The sequence below is a fragment of the Choloepus didactylus genome, chromosome 11, assembly GCF_015220235.1.
Source record: "Choloepus didactylus isolate mChoDid1 chromosome 11, mChoDid1.pri, whole genome shotgun sequence".
In the NCBI taxonomy this organism is placed as follows: domain Eukaryota; kingdom Metazoa; phylum Chordata; class Mammalia; order Pilosa; family Megalonychidae; genus Choloepus; species Choloepus didactylus.
This window is the reverse complement of record NC_051317.1, coordinates 39,861,133-39,887,716: the sequence shown is the minus strand read 5'-3', so window position 1 is coordinate 39,887,716 and position 26,584 is coordinate 39,861,133. Positions and strand designations below refer to the sequence as shown.

The following is a 26,584-nucleotide window of genomic DNA, read 5'->3' as shown; positions in this document are numbered from 1 at the left end:
GGAGAACGCCATTCTGAAACACAACCTGGGAGCAAGCAGACACCAGCCACGTGCCTTCCCAGCTAACAGAGGTTTTCTGGACACCAATGGCCTTTCTCCAGTGAAGGTACCCTATTGTGGATGCCTTACCTTGGACACTTTATGGCCTTAAGACTGTAACTTTGTAACCAAATAAACCCCCTTTGTAAAAACCAACCATTTCTGGTGTTTTGCATTCTGGCAGCATTAGCAAACCGGAATACTGTGGCACATCCATCTCATGGAATATATTCAGCCATGAAAATAAACGAACTACTGATACACACAACCTGGATGAGTCTCTAGAGAAAAAAAACAGCTCATCTCAAAAGCTTACACACTGTGTGATTCCATTTGTGTAACATTCTTGAAATGACCAAAGTAAAGAAATGGTGAACAGATCGGTGGTAGCCAGGGGTTAGGGAGAGGCGGCGGTGGGAGGGAAGGCACCGAGGGAGCCTTGTGGTGATGGACATCCTGGATTCTGACCGTACCCATGTCAATAGCTTGGTGGTGAGGTCATAACAGACAAGAGGTTACCATTAAGGAAAAGCCGGGCAAAGGCTACATGGAATCTCTTTGTATTATTTCATACAACTGCAGTGACTGTATGATGATCTCAGAATTAAGTCGGATATAATTTAAAAAGTGCATACTGCACGAGTCTACTTACAGGAAGTTCAAAGGCAAACTAATCTATGGATGCTGGAAATCAGAGCAGTGATTGCCTCTGGCAGGGAGATTGATGGGGAGGGGGCCTGAGACCTCCTGGGGAATGGAATGTGCTTTGGTGGTGCACTGGGTGGTGGTTCAGGCATAGGTGTAGACCTGGAGAAAAACTTACTGAGCTCTCTTCTGGTGATTTGTGTACTTAATGTATTTTATTTTCTATACATTAAATTTCTATGTTAAATTATTTTATTTAACTTATATTCTGTAAGACATCTTTCATTTTTATGATATATAAAATTTATATTTATAAGAAATAATGTATATTATAGTTTCATATAGAAAAAGAGAGGCATTCCATCAGTCCTATGAATTATTTTTGCCCCTACCATTTTATCACAGAGAAGTACAGCTGAAAGGATCTTTTCCTTCCAGTGGCCTACAGTGTGGTTTCATATCTTTTAGATTAATGCTTGCAAGATGAGGTTCATCACCTACCTCTGCTAAAATACCGACTTTTTTTTCCTTTAGGCCGACAGTGAACTCCTAGATTTGACAGGTTTCTAAGGAGCAACATACAGAATACACAACATCTTGGCATTTGAGAAAAATCATCTAAGAAGGAAGCATCATCAACCAAGCACTTCTGATGACTGAGGACTTTTCACTTGTGGGAATGTTCTGCTCATCTTACAGGAATAACTACTTCATTCAGCACATGTCTAATTAAAAGAAAAACACAAAACCCTCCCCCACCGCCCCCGCGCTGCTGAGTGTGGGTCTGCGGGTCGCACCGGCCTGCTGCGGGCAGTCAGAGCCACACCGAGACGTCCTGCTGCCTCCCAGGTCCACGGAGCCGCCGCTGCCCCGGACCCCCGAGACGGTGCACACAGCTGGGGTACGCCAGCTTCCCATGCTGCCCTTTCACACCGCCTCACACCCAGGATTTCAGTAAGCAAATGAAAAGCACATCATCTTCTCTATGGTGTGCCGAACAATGCAAGCCTCCGTCCCAGAAGGAAAGCAGAAACACAAGCAGGACCCTTGGTTTGTTCAGTAACGCCGGTTTCATGTCCCTTAATGCATCTGAAAAATGTTAATTTTGCTTTTCTGTGGCTGCCTGAAATGGCTCTTATTTGCTTGGATTCTATGCTTATCAAGACATATTCTTTTCCCTAGCCTCTGGGGCCTGGGGGCACCTCAGAAATTCTAACCAGGCCAAGGAAACGTCCCCCCTGTCAACAGCTGGTTGACATTATGGCTTATACATCAGTGTCTTTGGAGTCTGGTTACTGTGAGTCAGTCTGCAGGAGCTTGCCCAACTCTCATTTCTGGCTGTGTCTGGTGGACTCACAATCCAGACTGCTTTGCAACCCCCACCCCCAGAGAGGTCTCTGTTCACTATCTCCCTTGGCAATCTCTCTCCTTTTGATTCACTAGGTGACCAATTTAAATAAAAGAAGTAACACAAAAATCAGGCAAATATGTTTAATTTTTTAAAATAACTGATGGCAAAATAAAATATTTACATCACATCATACTGTGTAAACATGTAAGGTCTCTGTACAAAGAAATATACATGCAAAATAATGTAAAAATTTAACTGAAATAAAAGAAACAATACACAAATAAAAATTATGAGGTTACGAATACACATCCAGTTTTGAATCCAATTTCTTTTAAAAAGTTTCTGTACAATTTTACAAGAAGAAAGAAATAAACAAAAACCCAACAAAAGAATAAATAAAATACATTGAAGTTGCAAAGCTTAACTACGCCAGTTTATGGCTCAAGACCCAGGTGTCTGGCTGGCTCGGGAAGCAGGCTGGTCTCTTTCTTAGTGTATTTCACACGACAGAGATTAAAAAGACACCTAGAAAAATTCAAACGCATCCAGAAACCCAGCCTCTCTTGTCGACACAACTCCCCGTACCAGTGTTAGCTCTGCCACAGTGACTCAGGCATCGGATACCAGCCTTGGGGCAGCTGGTGCTTAATTGGCTTTTATTTCTTACCAAAAGCTCAAAATCCAGCCAATTTTTGTACAGAAAGTTGAATGTCAAAAAGTCTAAAAAGTAGTAAATGTCCAGACTGATTTTGGGGGAAAAAAAATAATACTTTGGCATTCTGAATAATAGCGTAATACATTTTAAAATATTACCCTATTATCCAGTTTTGTATTTAAGAGTATGAAACCACTTTTTACAGTCCTCAAAACTGACATGGTTCACGAAGAGCTGGATCTCCCGGAACGGATGGCACAGGGCTACGACCCCCACCCCACCCCCCACCCCACGCACAAAACCATAAAGCTCACCGAACAAAGTCTGTGCTTTTTCTATATATTTATTACAGGTACAACAGAGGTCTTCATAAATAGTTGCATAAAATGTTAAAGCCACAACATTGCACATGATATGAAATAAAACCAAAAAACCCCAGTGAGTGCATTTACAGTATTTTCACCTGACTGTTTACTGCTCAACAATCTGACTGAGAATTTTGGGGTGGGGAGGGACGGAGGCAGGGGTGGGCGGCGGGGCCCGGACTGACCCCACGTCCTCTTGGATGGGCAGAACCCTCTGATGCCTAAAGGAAGCCCCTGGTGGGGGGCAGGAGGGGAGGGTGGGCAGCCAATGGCAGACCGAAGGCAGAACAGTCTTATATACAAGTAAGGCCTACATTTCATCAGAGCAAAACGATTCATTCTATTTTTATGTAAAAGTTTGAGGTTGAATGCACGTTGCAGAAGCCCAGCCTGGTGTTGGTGAGACACGTGCAGACGAGGCAGCTGGGGCCGCTCAGAGCCGGTGGGGGGGGCCCCGGGAGCGGCCCCCACGTGGGTGAGGCTCCCCCAGAGATGTACAGTATCTTGGTTTTGTTCGTTAACACCAGTGGTTGAACATAGGCATTTCAATTCCTTGGATAAATCTGGAAAAGGTTAAATTTGCAAAATTCTATCCATGTTCATTTAAAAAAGAATCTTTTTATTTTTTGCAGAAACCTGAATAAAATACTGTGATACAGCAATGCCAGCTCTGCCCCTTGCAGAGCGTGACGAGAAGGTCCTCCACCCCGGTGCAGCTCGCAGCTCTGAGTCCAAGCGCTGCTTGGAATGCAATTTCACACGATGAACTTTCCGGCAGCTGATGAGTTACTTTTTCTTTTCTTTTCCTATTTTTTTTTTTTTTTTTTACCTCCCTCTTCAAAATCAGATTAACAGCTGATTGGCAGGTGAAAGAGAATGAGAAAGAACTTCAAGATAGGTCAAGCCCTAGGCAAAAGCCTGTTCTGCAAGAAGTTTTTAATGCTACGGATAGGTCGAACGTCGTTCTGGTGTCTGCGCCGCTCAATGAAGGCCGTCAGCCTCGACGTGTCGAGGGCGTCCGTGCCCTTGCCGTGGCCCGCCTGCAGCCAGTGCTCCTGGAGGGACAGTGCGGCCGAAGGACGCTTGGCAGGGTCCTCTTGGAGGAGGAAACACACGAAATCTTTGGCCTTCTGGCTCACTCCTTGGAAGTAGTCATCTGGGAAGCTGAAGTCCAAGCGGCAAATGTTCAGGCAGGTCTCTTCCACGCTGTCGTCCAGGAAGGGGGACACGCCGCTCAGCAGCACGTACGCGAGCACCCCCACGCTCCACGTGTCCGAGGTCAGGGAGACAGGGTTCCCGAGGATGATTTCGGGGGCTGCAAACTCTGGGTTCCCCAGCAGCTGGTGGATGTAGTAGGTGGTGCTGAGCTGGACAGCGTCTCCAAAGTCAGCCAGTTTGATTGTTGGCTTGGCTACACTCTGATCCACCAGGATGTTTTCAGGCTAGAAAACAGGATAAGAAAACTCATTTCTAGTCAAACCCTTTCTTTAAGCTTCCTCGGGATGGTGGCCAGGAATCTAAGGTGAGCTGGAGGGAATCTATGAGGTCAACGGGAGCCAACTGGTCTTGGTGGGGAAAGAACTCCCGGAGAACTGCTGGTGCAGCCGGCACACGCTGCCCTCTCAGGAGATCTGGGTATCAAGGAGCTGCGACAAACGAGGCCGGGGCCGGAGCTGGGTGTTTCGCACCTCCCCAGCACTTAACAGGAATACCCTTTTCCCTTCCTAAGCAGAATCCGTACTGTCCTAACCCAGCACAACTCATGGGGACTTTCAGAGAGCCTCATGGAATGTGTGAAGCTCTCCAATGTTGATCTAATATTTCATTCATTGCTTATATCACTTGAATGCAAACTCTGAAAAAGCAAGAGATTAGAAACCCAGTCTTCTGACCCCCCACCCCCTCCTATTTGCTCTTAGCTGCCAGGGCCCCTGGCCTGGCTTCAGAGGACGAGCCCATGGTGGGGGTGGGTGAGTGGGTGGGGGTGAGACGCCAGTGAGGAGGGCCTGGGCGCTCCACCAACCTTTAGGTCCAGGTGTGCGATCCTGCAGTTGTGCAGGTACCTGACGGCTTCCAGAACCTCCCCCAGGTACATCCTGATCTTGCCTTCAGTGAGGTCTCCCCACCGTACCACGTACTCCAGCAGGCGGCCCTGGTCAGCCCTGAGGAGGGAGGAGGGTGTGACCAAACGCCGCCGGGTCAGGTCAGAGACCTCTTCTTGGGATAAAAAACAATGAAAGCATGTCTCTCCCCCATCATTAATCCTGTATGGCATTTCAGGATTATAGCTCCACCTGAAGGCTCGGCTTAGGAAGAGGTGATTTTTTTGTTTTAAACTTCACTGTGAAACGCCAGTAGGGGACAGAGCATCTCATGAGTGAGAGGGAACTGGGTGGTAAGGCTGGCCTGGATTTCTGGATGTGAACCCTGCCTCTGTCAAGGCGGAGAGATGGCCAAGGGCAGGCTCCCGGGGCAGTGCCAGAGCATGGTGGGCATCCAGTGAGGTTTGCTGAACGAAGGAAAGAAGTTATGTCACCTCCCAGAGCCTCAGTTTTGTCATCTGTAAAATGGGCAATGTGAAAACTGAAGGAGATCATGCAAGTCATGAGCCAGAAAACTCAGCAGGTGTTTGTTGCTGGACTTAAAAGTCTTCCTCCTGTGAAATTATTATTCATATTTTAAAAACACTTACACAGCACTGCACACATGCTGAGGACTAAAAGCTTTCACTTATTTAATCCTCATGAGAACTCTCTGAGAAAAATGCGATTATCATTCCCATTTTACAGCTGAGAAAATGGAGGCACGGAGCAGGCACATAGCTTTCTGAGGCTCACACAGCTCGTGAGTGCAGGAGCTGGAAGGGACCAGGCGGTCTGCACCGGCCCCTCTGAACCACTGCTCTGTGCTGTCCTTTGTTTGCAAAATAGACATTTCTTGGAAGACCTGCCACTTGTCTAGTAACGGGGAGGAAATGAGTGAGAATGTGGTAGTAATTCTTCTGTTAGAAAATAAATCCTATTAACCAGGATGGCAGGGCCAAACCATTTCATTTAAGTTTTCCAGTGAAAAGAAAGGAGAGCTGAAAGGCATTTTAAACTAGAAATGGGGGCCCCTGAGGAAGATTTTTGACAGGGACCAGAGCAACAGTTCTTGTTACAAATCCCCGGGGAAGCTGAGCACAGAGTTCAGTCATTGAACCCCCAGGGCCAGAAAGGGCCCCCCCAGCTCCCCAGGACCCACGTGCCCACCTGTGCTTGGACGCTGGGTTTTTTACACAAATCTCCTCATTTTACCCAACAGACCTTCAAGGTGGCTGCGACCTAAAGGAGTCAGGGTTGGGAAATGAGCCCCAGAACGCACAGCTGACAGGAAGGAGAGCAGGGACTAAACCAGGGCCATGTCTGCCAGCTGCCTGAGTCCCCCCAACTCCCCCGGTGCACATGGGCGGTCCGGTGGAAGGCTGGAGGTGACCACGTGTACTGTCTTCCACCTTCTCTTATCCAGGGACAGGGGCTGGGAAACAAGCCCCTCAGTGCCCCAGCAGGAGGTTTCACTGTGCAGCCCTGGGCAGGCAGGGCCCCCTGGAACGTCCCCTCCATCCAAGGCCCTGGGGTGGAAGGTGGGGAGGCCGGATCTGGGGCTGCTGGCAGCCTTGCCCTACCTACCACGGGTGTGGGGTGGAAGTATTTAACATTTAAGAAAAAGAATATAACAAATAGACAATTCGGCACAGGCCTGGAAAGAGCCTATGGAAGTGGGGGGCCTTGGTATGTGAGCCACATGGTCAAGGTGTGTCTGTCCCTGGGGAATCCCATGGGGGTCCTTCTGAGACCCCTACTCTTCCACTTGCAAGCAGAGTAAGAATTTCCAAATGGTGGCAAAACGTTTTGCTTGTGTTAGTGGAAAAGGAGATGTCAATCTAAGAAAATGAATGAAACGGCCCCACCGAGAAGGAGGAATAGGAGTTTTTAACAAGCTTGATGCACAGCTGTTTCAGGGGTTTTAGAATGCAGGCGTATCAGGGTTTCACAATGCCACACCGACACTGGGGGACAGATACTTCTCTGGGGTGGGGCCTGTCCTGGCAGTGAGGCTGCCAAGCAACATCTGGAGCCCCCGGCCTCTGGATGCCAGCAGCACCCCTGGGCCCTGACAATCAAAACTGCAGACACTGCCAAGCGTCCCCTGGGGGCCACAACTGCCGCGGCTGGGAGCCACTGCTCTAGGGTCGCGGCTCCACACTTCCCACCGGCAGTGGCAGGATCCCCCAGCAGGGCCGGGGAACCTCCCAGACCCCTGGGAAGCAGCTCCAGCCGTTCCCGGTCACATGGCACGTACGGAAGCCTCTGTTTCTTTCTGCCGTGGCCGAAAGAGCGCACACTGTGGTCTCTAAGGTTCTGTGAATCCCACCCCCCCTCCTCAGGGAGTGCCTACAACCACGACAGGACGGCTCCTGAGCCGAGACGGAGGCTATAAAGGGCAGAGGTGGGTGCCACGCACATCTCCAGAACCAGGACGTAGCTGGTGGGGGTCTCAAAGGTGTCGAGGAGGCCCACGAGGAGGGGGTGCTGGAGGTTCTGCAGGATCCCAAGCTCATGGGTGACCTGGTCGCGCTTCATCAGCTTCTTGTTCACAAACTTGGTGGCCACAGCTCGCTTGGTTCCCTTCTGATCACATTTCTTGACGACAGAGAATCTGCCCCTGGAAAACACGTCAGCAAGGTTAATTCTCAGGACTCCGAGGCATGTCAGGGACAAAAGACTGCGAGCCTAGAGGGCTGCCTCCGGGTGGCCCCACTGGGGGCAAGCCAGGCCCTGCACTCAGCCCCTACGCTCCCCGGCCACCTCTGTGGAGAGGCTGGTCCCAGAGCCATGGCGCCGAGAAGGTCTGTGCCCCTCACCCCTGCAGCTGGGCAGGCACATGGCTCCCTGACTGCGGGAAGGCGGCAAAAGTGACAATCAAACATTCAAGGCTAGGGGTGCACGAGGCAGCTTGCACCCTCCCTCTCGTGGAAAACCATCATCACTGTGTGAAGCAGCTCGGGGCAGACTGCCAGGGGCCTCCTAACTGCCACCCATCCTGACCTGCTTTCTCAACAGGAATGTCTGCTGCAGCCACCCTGCCTCTGTCTCGCCATGTCTGACGAACCACACCACGGGGGCCTTATCTGCACCTGGGCTTGACTCAGATGACAAGCTCTGGAACCTCAGACCTGAGCCCACTGCCATATGGACACCATTTTGGGGGATGGAAGGGGTAAGTCTGTTGCATGTGGGAAGAATGTAAATAAATGTGTAGCCAGAGGGCAAACAGTGGCAAATTAAAGACAGCTGCACATTCTGCCCATCAAGAGGTCGGACTGGTCCCCTGTGCCGGTGATGGGCCTTGCCCACTAGAATTCGGAGGAAGTGTGGCTATGTAATTTCTGAGGCTGGGCATGAAGAGGCCTCGCAGCCTCTGCTCTCTTGTATCTGCCACCACGTGAAGAAGGCCCAGGGGGACGATGGCGTGCAGAGAGGCCAGCACCCCAGATGAGGCTGTGGCCTGTGAATAAGGTGGGTGTCTGCCAGTGGCCTGAGCTCAGGACAGACCAACAAAACCACTGCCCAACCACTCCACGGCCCTGTTTTATGACAGCAAGAACGGGGTGACTTGTGACGCAGCAAGAGGTAACTGATCTGGGGCCTCATCACCCACTTACGGACAAAGGGACATCAGTGATGCTGGGGGTGGGCTCTTGGGAAGCTTTTCAAAAGGGACAAGCTCAGCAGGCATGTCACCTGGACTTTCTCTTTTTGCCCAAAGGATGTGATGCCCAGAAACAGAACAGTGTGGGGTGCAGATGGCAGAGCCAGAAGTCAGAAGGAGCCTGGGTGGCTGAGGGCAGAGAGGAGCCACGACCCCAGCCCGGCGTCCCCAGGAGAGAAGGGCTCTGCTCTGCTGAAGCCAGCGTGAGCTAGGCGAGTGCGTGCACACGGCACTTTCTGCTAGTCCATCCTATCCTAACGGATACTCTGTCTAATTGCGCTGGAGTCTTTTAAATCTCCATGCACAGCTGAAATGTGAGGGACACACTCAGTCCTTCTCAACTGGGGTTCCACAAAGGAATGAGGCCAACAAAAAAACAGCTGGGGGAGGATTTTCTTACTTCTCCCAAAGGTGGTACCTGTTAGATCCCAGAAGAAGAAACTAACATGTAGAAGGAGTTTCGAATCCAGGGGCCCCACAGCTTATCTCACAGAAAACAGGTGCCCCGTGAACCGAAGAATGAGGCCGTTCAAAGCTGTTCAAGGCCATCCCAGTCACAGTAGCATCTCAAAGGCGGGTAAGGTAAGGTCAGATATGCCCATAAAATAAACAACCCAAAAGGCCTGCTCTCCCTAGCTAGATAACACAGCTGCTTTCCTAAAAAGAATATTGTCTCAGAATTCTACCATCCATTCAGCCCAAAACTAGATACGCACTCACCCAATCGAGGCACAGAACATCACAGCAGACACCCTACCCAACGTGGGTTCCTTTTTTCGTTAAAGAATGCTGCTCTCAGAGAGCGGGAGCCATTATCTTTTCATTCTTTTCTGCTGGCTCCCACCTGCTTTCTTCCTCTAATAAATCTTAAACTTTATACTTGAACTTTAACTTGCTGCATTGTGTGGATTCTTGAACGGCTCTGAACCTAACATATGGTGCCGAAACCCGGGATGGAGGTTTGACTGAGGTTTAAGTTTCCTGGCCCCTCAGGACAATGGGGCAGCTTCCCAGTCAACTCTGTTCCCCAAAGTGCAGCCGTTCAGGTTTCCATGCATTCAGTGGCTTGAGTCCATCAACTCAGACCACCTTGATGCAATGCCGGCTCACCCACACAGCTATCAAATATCTACAACTAATTCGGCCCTAGGGAGGTAAGTGACGTCTTTCTGCCCAGATCCCCCCTCGAGAGTTTTGTTCGGTGTCCCAGGGACACCCCAGTCCACCTCTGGGTGGTACCTCGGCTCGCTTTAACCCAATGCCCAGCTTCGTAAGCCTAGGAAAACCTGAGCGCTCAGTCAAAACTCTCCGACGCTCCAGGAGCGTCTTTCCCCATTGCAGCAGTCAAAGTAACTTGGGGGACGCCTTAGGCGAAAGACTGCACACATTTCCTGACCCCCAATGACAAACTGGGGACACCTGCTTTGTTGTTGTGGCGGCCGTGTGGGTCTAGGCTGTTAGACTCACTTGAGCAACGTTTTGGGTGGCCTCTGTAAGCCTCTAAAGGAGCAGGGGGACTGTGGGGGTCTCACGGGAGATCTCCATAAGCCTCTGATGAACAAAAGTCCCTACAGGGAAACCGTAAGCCTCTAAAGGAGCGGGAGGGGGGGGGGGGCTGTGAGTCTCCCACAGGCGATCTCCATAAGCCTCTGATGAGCATAGCCCCAATTCGTGTCAGTCTCATTCAGGGAGACTATAAGCCTCTAAAGGAGCAGGGGGACCGTGGGGGTCTCACGGGGGATCTCCATAAGCCTCTGATGAACAAAAGTCCCTACAGGGAAACCGTGAGCCTCTAAAGGAGCGGGTGGGCCGTAAGTCTCCCACAGGTGATCTCCGTAAGCCTCTGACGAGCAAAGTTCCCTAACAAACCTCAAGCCTTTCAAATTTCTTAAATAATCATGGGTAATATACAGTCACTTTTCAGTGTCTCCAAAACTGAATTTCCTCCTAAATCTACTCCCCTCAGATGTTTAATCTGCAATCTTAGTAAACTTCAATTAAAAGGGGAAATAAAAGCAAAAAAAAAACTCATCCACTTTTGTAATACAATTTGGCTGCAATATCCTTTAGAACAACAAAAACATTGGCCAGAAAATGGCACTTCTGATTGGCAAATTCTCACTGAACTTAATAATTTTATTCAGCACAATGACAAGTGGTCTGTAGCTTCTAATCTTAAACTGTTCCTTCCTGGCTATCTTTATGCCACTCTGTTGCCTCCTACCAAATCCTCCTCCTTCACTAAAAGCCTTCTAAGTCTTCCGCTTTCCTTTCTACAAAAGTTAGCCCTGAAAAGCCTTTAAACAGCTTCGGCTTCTTTAAGCTTGCAAACCATCCCCCTTGTAACTACACTCCCCCTCCCAATTCCTCTCCAACCCCTTCCACTCCCCTTCCCTCGCCTTATCCCCTTCCGCTCCCCTCTCCTTGTCCTTAACCCCTTCCCCTCCCTTCTCGTCCTGTTGCGGCCCGCCCCCCCCACCCTGCCTGCACGCAGTCCGCTCGCCGTCCGCGCGCCTCTCCCCCCATCTCCCACTCCAGCCCTCCTCTCCTGGGCAGGGGGCTGCAGCACAAGCTCCGAGTGCGCACCTGGCGCAACCAGAAGATAAATGAATAAGGTGAAAACTCCTCAAGTTACTGTCTCCTGCTGGTTTACTATTAACCCCTTCCTTTCCCAAGCCTACCCCCATCCCTAACAATGTTTAACCTCTGATTTACAAACATAAATTTACATCCCAGTAAGCTGCTTCAATATGTAAATAACCTCCTACTATGCCGCTCCCCTAAAACCTTACTGCAAAAATAGTCACTCCTCTTGACTACCTCCAACAGAAAGAATATAAAGTTTCCAAAAGTAAAAAACAATTTTCTAAGCCACAAGTCACTTACTTAGAAATTTCCCTCTCCCCTAACAAAAAAAAACAAAAACAAAAAACAAACAAAAAAAACAGTCCTTCTAATATAAAAGCATATTTAAAAAAATTTCACCCTAAAACACTAAAATACAATTTCCAAATAATAAAAAGTAAAAAGTTTTAATGTAATAACTAGGACAAATGATTCATATCCTCCAAGTTCTATATTAATAGTTTGTACTTCAAAAAAAAGCTAAATAGTTAAAAGCCATAAATATTTTCAAAAAAGCCAAAAGATTGTTTATTACTGTTTCAAAATGCACTAACTAAAATGTTTAAGAATATTTAGCATCATTCTAACAAGTTTAATTTTAGTGGTGATAGCATGTTATACAGAAGGTATAAAGAATGTTTTTCTAATTAAGGGGAAAAGGCAAGTAGCTTTGTCCTAAATGACTGATTGTTTAAGGATAGGAATGTGGGAAAAAGCTTAAATGAATACAGAAAGTTGTAGAAGGTTTGTAGAGTGGAAAATTTATTTCTGTAGTCAAGGTTGAAAGATAGGTACAGAAAGCTGTAAAAAGTTTGTGAAAACAATTATTTCTGTGGTCAAAGTTAAAAAATGGTAAAAACTAGTAATTACATTGCTTAAAAATAGAGCCTCACAACTTGAAGGAAAAAGTAGTTTTATAAAACAAAATAGCATTGAATATTTTGGCCACCACCCAAAGCAGTAATTAATATTCGATGTTGTGGGTATGTGCCTAAAAATTCATACAATATAAAACATTCCTCACTGTACTGCCAGATCCTCATGTTAAGGTCTCCTGCTGTTTTCATTAAAAACAAAAAAAAGTTTCCTTAAATTATTGAGGTGTTACTTCTTAATAAAAGGGTAGAAGTATTTTTCTAAGTAATCAATATAGGATGCAAAAAGTCTCTTTTATCAAAATAACTTCTTGCACTTTATGTTAACATTATTATGTCCTTGATTGTTTATTTAAATTCTTGTATTAAGCACTCTTTACTTTTAAATTATTGTCTGTCCCTATACTCTTATTTAAATGGCAGGTTACTTACTGAAGCCCAAACTAGCTAAACGACGATCTAATAAGGCTCAAGCCTTTTCTAATAAAAACCATAGGTTTAAAGTGTAACAAACAAACCTGTAACACTAACACAAATAAATCTTGTTTAGCCAATAAATAAAACTATGTTTAGTCATTTTATATTAAATAAAACTTTGCAAATGTATGAAAATATTATTTGTTTTCTAAGCTATCCATGCCTCAAATAAATATATCCATCAATTACTTAGTAATCACTATAATAAACATGGAATATACAAAGAAAACTTAGTATCTTCACCTCAACTTGTCATCAAACCTCAAATACTTAACAGTATTAAGTTAGCACACTACATTAAAAATAATAATAACACTTTGCCAAGTAATTAATTAAGTTAAAAAAATACATACTGCTTCAAACCTAATAACTTTCAACATTTTACTAACTCAAGGTCAAACCTTAAACAACATCTTTTTATTCCCAACAGTTACAAAGAATTTGTTCTTTCACCTTGGGAAAAAAAATATATAAACTACTAAAAATGATTAGATTCATATAATATGTTATAAGTTGCACAAGAAATGTTTAGACAATGTCATAAGAATTAAAAACTTCTAACTTTCTTCTAGTTACTGATGTGCATAACATCAAACAACAATATAGTAATGCTAATTATAATTTCAGTTATTTTTAAAGTGTTATCTGTCACAAAAACAGGCAAATGTCCTTGTAAATTACACTGTTTTACTCTAATTCTTCTCTAAAAGCACTTGCAGTTAGCTACAAGTCAAAGCTTCATCTTCAACTTTAACAAAGAAAAACTTTTAAAAGAAGCAAGGCAAGTATATAAGTTATGTTCTACCCATTATCTAACATAATCCTACAAAAATGTAAAGAAAAATTAGACCTCCATTTTAATTGAAGTGCTTGCATGTTTAAACCAAGCTCCTAGTACTGGGCCTGCATGCTCTCTCCCCATCAGAGTTATTGGTAAGACCCATTTCTGTGGTCCCTAAAGCTATAAGGGTGTCAACAGCATCACATGGATGTGCTCCAGAAGTAAATGGACACATGCTGTTATTGCAAACACCTTTTACTACAGGCACCTTTGCCTCTGCCTACCATAAAAGACTCACTTTGGCTTTTCAGTGAACACTGCCTCCAGACTGACTCTGCTGCATAGTGTCAGAGGGCAATATGAAACAGCCCAATGGAACCCTAAAGCCCACCGCCCTGTTTCCCAGAAGACCAACGATGCTGTGCTACAACAGCTGTACAAAGAAGATACCTCCTGAAGCTGTAATTGCCAGTGTGATGTGGTTAAAACCTAAAAACAATTAATAATTAACACCAAAGCCTGCTCCTATGAGGGGACAGCATGTATGGTACCGTAAACTCAACACCCAGTGCAGCTCAGGAAAAACTTAAGCATTAATTAGCATTAAGTGCTATACATATATACCAAATAAATATAATAAAGTCTCTTCAATATTAAATCATATGCAAAATAATGTTAAAATTATAATAAACTAAATACATTTTCTTAATTAATAAATTTACCATAAAATAGAAAATAGCCCTTATTACCATAATTTTTATTTTGCCTGTCATTTGCTTATCTTATTATTGCCTATATTCTATCTGTGAGTTTATGTCTAAAACATCTTCCAAATTAATATAAAAACCTCTTCACCCTTGCTCAGCAAAAAGCAGTTACAAGAAAAAAACCTCCGCCCACTTTCCCTTTTATAAGAGATGCTCACAAGATACCGTTTCTTAAAAATAAAAGTCTCATAAAAAAGGAAAATTTAAAAGCTAAATAAATACAAAATAATCAATATAATTCTTTAGCTAAAAATGGTTAATATAGTCCTCAACAGCCAATAGAGAAAAAGAAAAAATTGTTCATTAAAATTACTTCACTCAAGCAGCTTTATCATTCTAACCAGTTATTCTAACCATAAAAGGCCCTTGTTAACATAACTTGCTGTTGCTCTAATCTCAACAGCAAAAACTTATTCTCTACTCCCAAGAGCTTTCCCAGCATTGCCAATGGTAAAATATGAGGGATGTAACCATACAGTCTCATAATCAAAACCTTAAAAAGCAAGCCTAAATAAGAAAAACCTAAAAATAAGAAAATGCTAACCGAACAGCTTTCTCTCTTCTACCTAGTTAAAAAACTTTGTATCAAATTTTCTTTCATTCTTCTCCACGCCTGTACGAGCTATTCTACTCCCCCTTATTGGGCCATTAATTATCTTTATATTAATTTTTCTTTTTGCTCCTTGCCTCTTACAATGTCTAATTAAATTTATCAATAGGTCAATAGCAGCCATAACTTACCAGCAAAATTCCGAAAACATGCTCCAGCTACAACAAAAATTTGAAGGTCTGCTCCTACCATAAGAAGAGCCTCGCTACCAGCCAGTTCCAGCAGAAGATATCCAGACATAAATTAATAATGCTAAAGCTTAGTTCAAAGCAACTATCCCCAACTACGACCCCGCCCAGCCAGAAGCAGTCAAAGAGAAAAACGATGCCCCAGCCCCTGCAAAAAGTTGCCCTGAGCTAACTTAAAGCCTTAACCCTAATGCAGCCAGACCTGTGCCCATTTTTATCAAAAGCAAAAAGCAGGAATGTTAGATCCTAGAAGAAGAAACTAACATGTAGAAGGGGTTTCGAACCCAGGGGCCCCACAGCTTATCTCACAGAAAACAGGTGCCCCATAAACTAAAGAATGAGGCTGTTCAAAGCTAGTCAAGGCCGTCCCAGCCACAGTAGCGTCTCAAAGGCGGGTAAGGTAAGGTCAGATATGCCTATAAAATAAACAACCAAAAAGGTCTGCTCTCACTAGCTAGATAACACAGCTGCTTTCCTAAAAAGAATATTGTCTCAGAATTCTACCAACCAATCAGCCCAAAACTAGATACACACTCACCCAATCAAAGCACAGAACATCACAGCAGACACCCTACCCAACGTGGGTTCCTTTTTTCATTAAAAAATGCTGCTCTCAGATAGAGAGTGGGAGCCATTATCTTTTCCTTCTTTTCTGCTGGCTCCCACCTGCTTTCTTCCTCTAATAAATCTTAAAGTTTACACTTGAACTTTAACTTGCTGCATTGTGTGGATTCTTGAATGGTTCTGAACCTAATAGTACCTGGCTGGTTCGGCCCAAGACGCCCAGGAAAGAAGTGAATTCGTTACACACAACGGGTGCTCCTGGCCTTAAGATATTAAATATGGGGCAAGGAAAGGCAGTGACAGGCTCTGTTTCAGTGATGACCACATAACTCCCTGCTGCTGGTACATCGTGCCGCTCAGTGTTACTGATCTACTGTGGGGCGGCTGCTTCTCGCCGTCTGCCCTTCCCGAAGGCCCGGGGTTTCCATCGTACCTGCCGAGCTCGGCCACCTCACTGTAGATGGAGTCAAAGCTGTCCTTCCAGGCCACCACAATCCCGTCACCCCCTGGACCTGCAACGAGAGAGCATCCCCTCTGAGGCCGGTTCACGCGGCGCCCCACGGACCTGCGGGTCCCCTCCGAGGCCGGGGGCAGCTGCTGACAGGGGAGACGCAGCGGCTGAGGGGAGCCTGCTGGACCTGAAAAATGCACCCTGGATTCTAACACACAGTATTTAAAAAAGGAATGTAAAGTATCTTATTAATGATATTTTAATATTGGTTTCATGTTGGAAATAAAAATATTTTGGCTGTGTTGGGATAAACTAAATTTACTGGTAAAATTAACTTCACCTGTTTTGTTTTGTTTTTGAATATGGCTACTAGAAAAATTTTACAATTATGTACATGCCTTGCATTTTATTTCTATTGGATAGTGCTGCTGTAACAATTCCCTCTTAATGACCCGGCCACACTGATTTAAAGCTCGGCAGGTCGGTCATCATGATGTTTTCCTTCACAGCCATGAGAAATCAAGGCTGTGCTGTGTTAAATTAACTAACTTTCACGTGGTTTCACAGTTAATAAGCCATCACTGTGCTACAAACATGGACCACATTCTATGTATACAAGTGTCGCTTTTAAGTTACCTGTAATGAATGTAGCATTCTATATGTACCAAGGAAAACAAGGCAGTTCTTTCTCTCCTCTTCCTGTACAAGGAGTAATTAAGGCTGTTGTTCCAAATCAAACGAGCCAGCGGCCAGACACGCCCGGGCAGCGCAGCTTTGATCGTGTCCCCAACCTTCCATGGCCTTCCAGCTCTCAGGACCTCGCTGATCTGGCCTCTCCCTCCACTCATTTCTCCTTCGCCCTCTCGCCCACCCTCTGCTCTGGCCAAGGTAAACCATCTGCATAACCTGACACTTGGGCTGTGCTTTCTCATCTCTGCCCAGGTGGTCACCTGGATTGGCATTTCCTTAAGCCATGCCTGATGGGATTTGTCTTTCAAGGCTCTGTGGGGTGCCATCACCTACTGCACTAAGCCTCCCCTGATGCTCCTGTGGTTGCAACCATCTTCTCCCATGGCAGTCAGCACCTCCTGCAGCCCTGCGGGCATCTTGCCTAGCAGTAGTGCTATGAAAGCATCTCTCGTCTCTGCTCGACCGTAAACCAGGGTCAGAGCCACGTCTGATTCATCTGGGAGTCCCCCTAGGAGCCAGAATGGGGCCAGCACACACAAAGCACTAAATAAATTCTCACTGAAAGACACATACACAAAGCAGCAGATTTTGTTTTAATCTCTTAAACCAAGGACACCTTTTACTTTGTGCTCTTTTTTGTTCACGGGAGCCCATTTCTAAACGTCTTTCGAGTGTGTTTCAGACAGTAAGGCTAGTAGTTCTGATGTGTGCACCTAGAAGGCTTTCTGAATTCTGGCTCCCACCATCCAGATGAAGAATTATAGATAGAGTCTCATTTATAAAAATAAAGTTATTTCATGAAGAGATTTTGAAACATTTACCAAATCCCACTGAGAAATACGGGACTTCTGTCTACATGGAGATAATATTTTCCCTCTTTTTTTGTTGAAATGTTCTGTTTTTTAAAATTTTAAGGTAGTGCTTTTATTCAAGCATCATACACCCAAAGAAGGGGGCGCAGATGTGAACACCCCCCCCTTCACCATCAACCAGATGAAGAGCTGGAACATCAGTGTCCAGCAGCCTCCTTGGCCTCGTCTAAATTGCACCCCTCTTTTCTCCCCGAAGGCCCCACTACCCTGCCTTGTGACCCCACAGGGCTTCCTTTCCATGGAAGAATTACGGGGCCCTGTCCCTGTCCTCAGGCCGCAGAGCTCCCTCCCCGAGATTCGCGCTCCCTCCTGGGGCCCAGACGGCAGCCTTACGAGACACTGTCCGCCAGCTTCCCCGCCTGGCACAGGGAGGGATTTGGAACATGCCTTTTACTTCCCAAACATGTGAGAAGGTAACTGGGGGCTCTGGGAGGCACAAAGGGACAGAAAAAAGTAGGGGCTGTGGCTCCGGATGGCTTGGGGAAGGGGGCATGGCCTCCCTACAGACAGGGCAGCACGCTAGTATCCCGTGGCTCAACACGTACAAATAAAAGTGCAACCACCAAATTACTGATGACTGCACATAAAATGGGTTCTCAAGGAGGACAGTTTGAAAACAGTAAGGCCTTTTGGGGATGGCCTATGTGATAAGCTAAGAGGATATTCTTCCGAAGACCTTGAGGGGTTGTAGGGGATTTATGTGATCAAGGTGAACACACACTTTCTTTTCCATTATTTTCCCACTCACGTTTCCAGGGTATGAGTAGTCTTGTATCTCCTTAGACTTTCTTGGCTTTTGATAGTGATTCATTTTTTAAAAAGAATCACCTGTATAATCTCTGTGATACCCTTGTGTTGAAATTTTTAAAAAAATTTAAATAATGTGGTATGGTTTTAAAATAAGAAGATCATTGAACCTCAAATGCAAGATTTACTTTCCTTCTTGTGCCATAATCCCCAAATCAGAATTCTTTACCCCTATGGGTTAATGAGGTTAAAGTACCTGGGATAAGAGTTCAAAGGCAAATTCTGTTTATTTTGTACACACAGGGCTCCAGGACTCAATTTGCCTTTTATTCTGGATTTTTATTTCCCACACGTGGAGCAGCTGGGGGTGGGAGGAATGCTCTCAGCAGCCCGGCACTCCTAACTGGCCTGCCACAAAACGGCCGCTGGAAACGGGTCGGGAAGTGCTGTCTGCTGAGCACCTACCACATGTCAAGCCAGCAGCAGGGAATTACAAAGCCCTGAGATGTGGGCTCTGCCCTGAGGAGCTGAGGGCTGCTGGGCAGTGGAGCGCGGGGTTCTCTCTGCAGATGCCCTCCGAGCCGATGCTGTGGGCAAGCCTCTGAGGGACGGGAAGGAACCCGCCCGTGTGGGCAGCTGCTGGGGTTTGACATGCCTGCACAGAGCCCGCACGTGTTTCCCGTCACCTCACGTCACCTCCTTTTCCTTTCTGCATGTATGCTAAATGGGACCAACTTAGATCTGATTCTCTTGGAGCCAGTGTTGCCTGGATGATCTGCTAAGAGGATGGATGGGTTTTTAAGGACCAAGAGAGCAGAAGTCATCTTGGCGCCAACTAGAGGCTCGAGTGCCACACGGCGGACAGGCCGAGGCCCTCACCGTCCTCCTTCCCTATTCCTGGTCCTTCTCCCTGACCCCGTGAGGAGACTAGCCTCCAGCTCTTTCGGAAGAGCCCAGGAGGGACTTACTGCTGTTCACTTTGGCCCACGTGGAGTGGGGAGGTTCCTGAAGGAGCTGCCCTACGCCAGCCTGGCACACGTCACCTCCTCGCCCACGTGAGCTTACCTAAAACCCTGAGGCTGGCTGAGGACGAGGCTGAACCCATGTCGTTCACAGCGATGCACGTGTAGATGCCGTCGTCGTCTGGGGTCACGCCGACGATCCTCAGGGCAGCCTCTCCCAAGTCACTGCCCGTGGAGAGAACACACCAGTCAGAGGGCTCGGCTCCCCCGTCACCAGCCTCCTGTCGGGCCACGCCTGGCCCCCTCCTCCAGGTCACAGGTGGTTTGTGTGGCACACCTGGGAATGGATGCAGTCCCTCCTGGGGACGGGCTGAGTGCTGGGGGCAGCCGAGGACACCAGCGAACCCGACCGCGAGGGGCTCCCTCACCTGTAGGAGAGGCTGTAGTGGCCATTGTTGTTCAAGGTGTTGTGTTCGGGGCCCTTCCAGGTGATGGAGGCCCTGGGGCGGCCACAAACACGACATCTGAGAACAACGGTCTCCCCTGTCTCGCACGTGACCTCACCCAGAGGGATGACAAATTCTGGGGGAACTGCAAGAGATGAGCAAGGACAGGCCGGTCACCCCCGTCCCCTCCATGCCCACCGAGGCCGCCCGGACGAGGAGGACCCACAGCATCGCCCAAGCCCAGAGCGCCATGGAAAACCCACTTTCCCACATTGCCCTGCAGGGCCCTGGACCCTCCCACAGCTACAAGTACCAAGACTGGAAGGAAAGGAATGGGACTCACCATCGTAAATGTAGTTGGGATTGAGAAGCTGAAATGGGAAAAGCAAACAGGTGTCTATCAAAACGATGTGCTACTTGAAGATATATTGCTTTCACCCCAGGGCTATAGTTATTGTTGAAAGATGAAGAGAAATGTAATTTGGCCTGCCTGGGCATTAATCCAAATAGACCACATTTGTTTTTATGGCCTTAAAATGCACGCGGAGGCTTCCAGTCACATTAATTTGGGTGATTTTTCTTCCCATGCCCACCAAATGCTGCTCAGCGTGGAGATGTCTGTTTTTCTCCTCCCGTGGCAAGTCCTGCTGGTTCCTGTATCCCCCTCCTCCAGCTGAGTAGCCAGTTCCCTGACTGGAGATATCTGCTTATTCTCCAGGCCCTAACCCCCCACAGGTCAAAGGCAATCTGACTACAGAGGACTGAGGCCGATCAGAGAAGCCCCAAGCGAATCTGTCACCCAGTGGGTCTGCCTCCGCACCCATCCCTTGCTCTCCGGTGTGTGGCAGGCACCCGGGCCAGGAAGTCCGAGCCACGGCTTCTCTGCAGCCGTCCTGTTTCCGAGAATCACATCCCTGCTTCGCCTAGCACCTAATGACGCTCTTTGTAAGACAGGTGTGAACCTGCTGAAGTGTGTGCATGCTCACCTGGTGCCTTGTGGGCCAGGCACGTGTGGCACACTCCACTAGAGCACCTACGGGTGCCAGCCAGCCTGGTCCCCCAGGGGCCTCGGAGAGGACCAGGCAGGGCGCCGTGCACAGCGCAGAGGGGCCGGGGGAGGGAGCTGCCTGCTCTGCCGAGTGCCCCCCACCCCCGGCCCCTCTGCTCACTGGGGAGTCACACGGAGGCCCCTGGGGACCCCGTCCTCACCTTCACAGATACCTTGTTGCTGAGGCCTTCGCGTGATTTTCGATAACCGTTCTCTAACTTGCCTTCCCTTTTGCCGTCTTTGTCTTTTTTCTCAGATTTTTTCCTTAAACGGAGTGCTGTGTGCCAAGACGTTGACTTCCTAGGGGAAGAGTTAACATTGTTGGTGCCGTATCTTTCCAACATTCCACAAATGGCACCCGAGAGCACTAGCGAAGAAATGAACAGTGAACCTGGATGCACCGAGGGCGACCAAATATCCTTTAGGAACAGTGATCCTTGTGGAAGAAAACTTCCCGTGATTCTCACTGGCCAGGGGGCAAAACCACTAATTTCTTAAATCAAATTTTAGAATTAAAATACAAAAAGGCCTAAGATCATTTTTTGAGAGAATAGTATAAAATGGGATCTTTCAATGATATACGACAATAAAATATTTCTACGTTATTAAGGAGAAACAGGACAAATGAGTAACCAGGAGCAAAGCGCAGCAGCTTGAGCGCTGGCCACCGTCCCCCTCTGAGACGCGCGCTAAGCTGAGCTGGGAGCTGGTGCAGAACCCAGAACCCACCTGGCGCTGGCAGCCCCCGCTGAGCCCGGCACCTGTGCTGTCCCAGGACCTCCGGGTGAGCCTGGCTCCCAGAGCCAGCACCAAACCCGGAGTCTCCCGGAGCCTGGCGTGTGCACTGGGCCCGTGGCCTGGCTGAGCCTGGGGCCCGGGGAGTGTCGGGAGCCCCACCCAGTGGTGCTGAGACGCTGGGGCAGCCTCCACTGCAAATGTAGCCAAGGGCGCAACCACGCTCACTGAGCAAAACCCCGGAGTTAAGTCCCTCTGGGGCTGATCTTTTTGGCCGAAGCCTGTGGAGGCTTCAAAACTCATGGCCTCCTGTCTTGCTTCCCCTCCCAGAAACCGAGCAGGGAGGCACTCCCCCAGCCAGCCCTCTGCCGCAGCAGGGCATTTCATTTTCTCCCTTCTCCCTCTAAGAATAGTCTCAGGCAGGCTGCAGGCCTTTTAGAAAGGGCCTGCCCTATTCCCTTCTCTGCCCCTTCCAGAACCCTGGGGCCAGGCCCCTGAAGGCTGGGGTCCAGGGACGGAGGTGGGAGAGTTCTGCCTTGGACAGGTTCTATGAGATGGAATTCAATTTTCTTTAACATAATGCTTAGTGCAGCAGAGTTGGTTCCAAGTTCCTTAAGTGGCTCTTCCAGGACATACGAGGCTAAGCATGGGGGGCTGCCCACCTCTGACCTACAGTTTATGGAATGACTGCTCCTGAGGAGTTACGGGTCCTCAGAAAGTCCTCACCCCCCACCCAAGACTTCCAAGGACTAACTATTGCTGTGCCCCACTTCGTGACCTGAAAAAGGCCTGGGTGCCTAAACGCAGGCTGTGAAAGAACCTGTCTGAACACACCTGGAATATGGAGGGACCCCCCCCCCCACCTGGGGTTACACCCTTCGGTAAGACATGCACCTGCACGACTGAGGCAATGCCACTGTCTTCCAAAGGGACCCGTGTCCCTCCCTGGTCCTTGGGTCCCGGGCCCGCGGGGCCTCCTCCCCTCCCTGGCCACTCACTTGAGGGTCCCGTCAGGGTTCTCCACGATGACTGCACTGGTGTGGCCCAGGACGAAGCCCGGGATCCAGCCCTCGGCCGCAGGGCACTGCTCGGTGGCGGCTCGGAACACCAGGAACATGTTCTGTTGGTTGCTGGCTAGAATCTGAACGACCTCTCCTTGACAGACGTTTATCTCATCCTCCTTCACTGCCGTATAATCGTGTGTCACCAACATGGTGGAGATATTGCTACTGCTGCTACTTTCACTCTGTGCAGGGAAAGACGGGGGGAAAACCAACTGAAACGAGATGCTCGTGACCCGAGGGCCTTGTCCACTTGTACCACCACACGGCCCAGCTCAGGGCTTACCAGACTGACACGGAGGCACTTTTAACTGTTTCTTTGGATTCCCTCTAGCTCACTGTGTGTACCTTTTTCAATAATTGAAAAAATTAGCATTTCTCTAGAAAGCAATTTGGGAACAATTTTTTTAAAAAAACCACCTCAATGATGCTTGATTTTTGGAAGCCTGATTATTTTAGGATCTTTCTCACACCTTCAAAGCAACAGCTAATCCTTGCACTGATGTCAGGGTAGGTTATTCCTAACTCAAACACAAAAACGTGACTGTAAACGTGCTCATTTGAAACAAAGGCTTACTAAGTTTAACAGCTACAAAAAGTAGTTTTTGGTTCAGTGACAGATTATATGATGGAGATGTCCTCAAATCCACCAGAAAAAACATTTGTCAAGAAAGTATATTCCAGAACTATAAGTTGTTGACCCAACTAAACATTTCCAAATCTTTTTTCCTTCCCAAAAAAAGGATGTAGAATATCTGGAGAGTGAATCAACGGCTATTCTGTGTATTTGGCGAGCTGCTCTGTGGTCCTCCGGTGAGCTTGCATTAGGGCCAGAAGGAGCTGCTGCTGTGGGGACACGGGGCCCAGCATCAGTGTAGTGTGGCCCTGCTCCCCGTGACTCCGGTCACACAGGCTTCGGGAAACAGACACTGGCACGGGAAGCCTGTCCACCCTCGCCCCGCGGCCCTGCAGTGCAGATTCTCTCCGGAGCAGGACTCTACCTCTCACGTCCATCACAGTGACTGGCATATGGAGGGCACTCGATGAGTGCTCGATGACCCAGACAACGAGGTAAGATTGTAAAAGCAAAATCTTGATTTCTTAAGGCCACCTGCCTGGGCTCCCAAATGGGCGGTTTCAGCTGATGAGTTGAAGAAATACAAAGGCCAATATTTGTCCCAAGCTCTTGCTTAACAAATGACCTCTCGGTTCCAGGGGAGGAGAGAGCAGAGACCGCTGCCAAGTCCTGGGCCATCTCCTGCCCCGTGCCCTCTGTCAACTGTGTGGAGTGGCCCTGCTCCTTCAGCTGGTACTCAGGGGCTTCTCCTGAGGGGTCCAGCAGAGGGTCTGTGGATTCCCACGACTCCAGTGACGTCCTGGGTCACACTTGCCCTTCAGCCCAGTGTTACAGAACTGGCATCAGGACATGGCTGGAAGACACCTGACCTGAGCCAGGTGACGGGCTGGGGTTTCAGGTCTGCTCCTCCTCGCCACGAGCAGCAGACCCCTCCTCGCCCCTCCTCTGCTCTGTTCCTGTGAGGCAGCGGCTGGGAAAGCCAATGGGCCACGTACTGGGACGTTCGGGGACCAGGTCTGTCATTCTAGTTCCATGGTGGTGCTCCAACACTCCTGATCCTTGCATCTGCCGAGAAGTCTGCTTGTTCCACCTCTTGTGGATGTCAACTGTTTGCCTGCGGCCCCCGCAGCTCCAGGGATCCTGGCTCATGGCAGGACTTGGCCTGGGTACTCATTTCTATCATTTTATGTGGTCTCAGCCTGCACTTCAGTATTTTACTTCTATAGGAACACCTGTAGTTTTGACATTTCAAAAGCAACTTTGACATTTCAAAAACAAATTTTACAGAAAATTGAGACGAAAGCCTCTGTGGTGTAGCTGCTTTCCACAGTGTATTGTACAAGGCTGCTGAGTATTAAGTCTCATAATTTTGGTCTCATGGTTTTGAGTATTTTGCCACAATAATAAGACGTACGTACTAGGTGGTGTATTAGACGCTTAGAATTGGCCTCATGTAACTCTCGTAACCACTCGGCCAGTGGGTGTGACATGCAGGAGGTTTAGCCACTTGCCCAGGCTGCTGGGGCTGGGACGGGGCACTGTGAGGCTGCCCAGCGGGTGGGCCAAGAGGCCAGGCCAGAGCCACCCAAGTGCTGTGTGCCCTGACTCAGTTGCTGGCACAGCCACCATTCAGGCTGGTCTGCAGCCACTCCACTCCTGCTCAGCAGAAGTTTCTGCATGTCCATGTGAAGTGGGGGAGAAGGAGGGTGGGGGGTAGGCAGAGCTGCTTTGCTGTGAGTGTAGACAACGCGTGGCAGCGGTCAAGGGGGAAGGAGGCCCTGCTGACACTGGGTAGATAAGATGACCCAAGTGGGTGGGGGCAGGGAGAGCCTTTCTTGGAAACCCTTCAGCTTCCTGGTGACCTTTCCAAATCCCTGCTTTAGGCCTTCGGCAGTCTTCCCAGGTCCCTAGGGCAGTTCTGCAAGGCGTTTTGAGTGGTCTAAAACACCATGTGGCCATTTCTCTCCTAATACATCAGAAAAAGTGAGAGGCAGGAACATAAGACAAGCTTCACAGCCTAAAACTTGCAAGCACATGTTACTGCCTTTATCTTGGAGTGAATCCCCGAGGACAGAGCCAGCCTGCAGCCCTAGTTCCGCGTACGCTCCTGAACATTCAGAGAAGACGAGCATTGGCTATTTGGTTGGAGTATTTGTATGAATTCTGGAAAACAGACTCTGAAAACTCCTCTCTTTCTTAATGGAAATTGTTCCAGGCAGCACAAGCACAAGAGATGATACCAACAGACAGATTTCATCAGGGGTAGGGTGGCAGCCCAGGCGCTGCAGGATGGGGCTCTGCACTGGCTGTTGGTCTCTTTCCTTCTCAAATGGAAGCCTGTGCTGTGTTGCTTCCTGCCTACCTAACCATGTTTAAAATTCACTGTTCTGGAAGACACAGGGACACATAAATAATGACTCCACAAACGATGCCTGCCTTGGCCACTTATTTTGAGAATAAGACTCAAGTAAAAACAAATGTATCAGGACTCATTTCATGATTTCTTCAATTAAATATAAAGACTTAGTTTAACGAGATATATAACAAAAAAAAAAAAAAAAAAAAAAAGGAGGAAAGGGCAAGAATGAGTCAACCCAAACACGGCATTAGTAGAGGTCTAGAAGAACTAGAAATACATGCAAAAGCCAGATTTTTTTTTAATATATAGACACACAGACCCTTTCAGGGAAGTTTAAAAAGTTATAAAGAGATCAGAGATCCACTCACGAGAACAGCTCTGCTCACTCATGCATGCCTTCAGGTGAGTGTTACCGGCCAGGCCAGCCGCCAGGTAGGAAGCAGTTGGGGAGAAGAGTGAGGAAGACACAGAGTGAGGGAAACCCCACCGCAGCCCCCCTTCTGCAGGAGAACAAGGCGGGGGACGGCGAGCTCCGGCCTGCGCGGCGCCCCCTGCCGGACGGCTGCGGGAGGCTCCGGCTCCAGGGGCCCTAAAGTCTCTCTTCCCGAGTGAAACTTTGGGGGGAGCAAATATTTCCAGGGGATAGATTCCTTCCCCCCCATTTTGTCAGCTTAGTTTGCTTTGTGTTGCTGTTGAAAGTTTTCTCAAAGGATTTTTTTTTTCAGCAGGTGAGTAAAAAATGCTGCAAAGATAATTTAAGGCATAAAAGAGCAAAACGAAGCAATGAATGGAAAGTTTAAAGTGTACAGATTTTAATTTAAACGGGGCATAGGGAGCAGGGAAAACGACCCCTCCGGGGAAGGAGGGAGGTGGGTAAAAAAAACTGTGTGTGAAGAAGGCAGGAGCTGAAAAAGAAGTTCCGAGAGATTTTGCTGGCTGGTAA

The 26,584-nt window shown here is 48.0% G+C and overlaps 1 protein-coding gene across 1 annotated transcript in view; it reads right to left on the bottom strand.

The window, feature by feature from the left end:
- Nucleotides 1-3,807: 3,807 nt before the first annotated feature.
- TRIO (trio Rho guanine nucleotide exchange factor) overlaps nt 3,808-26,584 on the bottom strand; it is a 409,289-nt gene continuing 386,512 nt past the window's right edge. The window contains 9 exon segments of the mRNA XM_037798879.1: nt 3,808-4,497; nt 5,079-5,217; nt 7,559-7,759; nt 16,127-16,205; nt 19,519-19,640; nt 19,844-20,006; nt 20,205-20,232; nt 21,071-21,209; nt 22,643-22,890. Coding sequence (XP_037654807.1) covers nt 3,955-4,497; nt 5,079-5,217; nt 7,559-7,759; nt 16,127-16,205; nt 19,519-19,640; nt 19,844-20,006; nt 20,205-20,232; nt 21,071-21,209; nt 22,643-22,890 — 1,662 coding nt within the window. The 3' untranslated portion in view covers nt 3,808-3,954.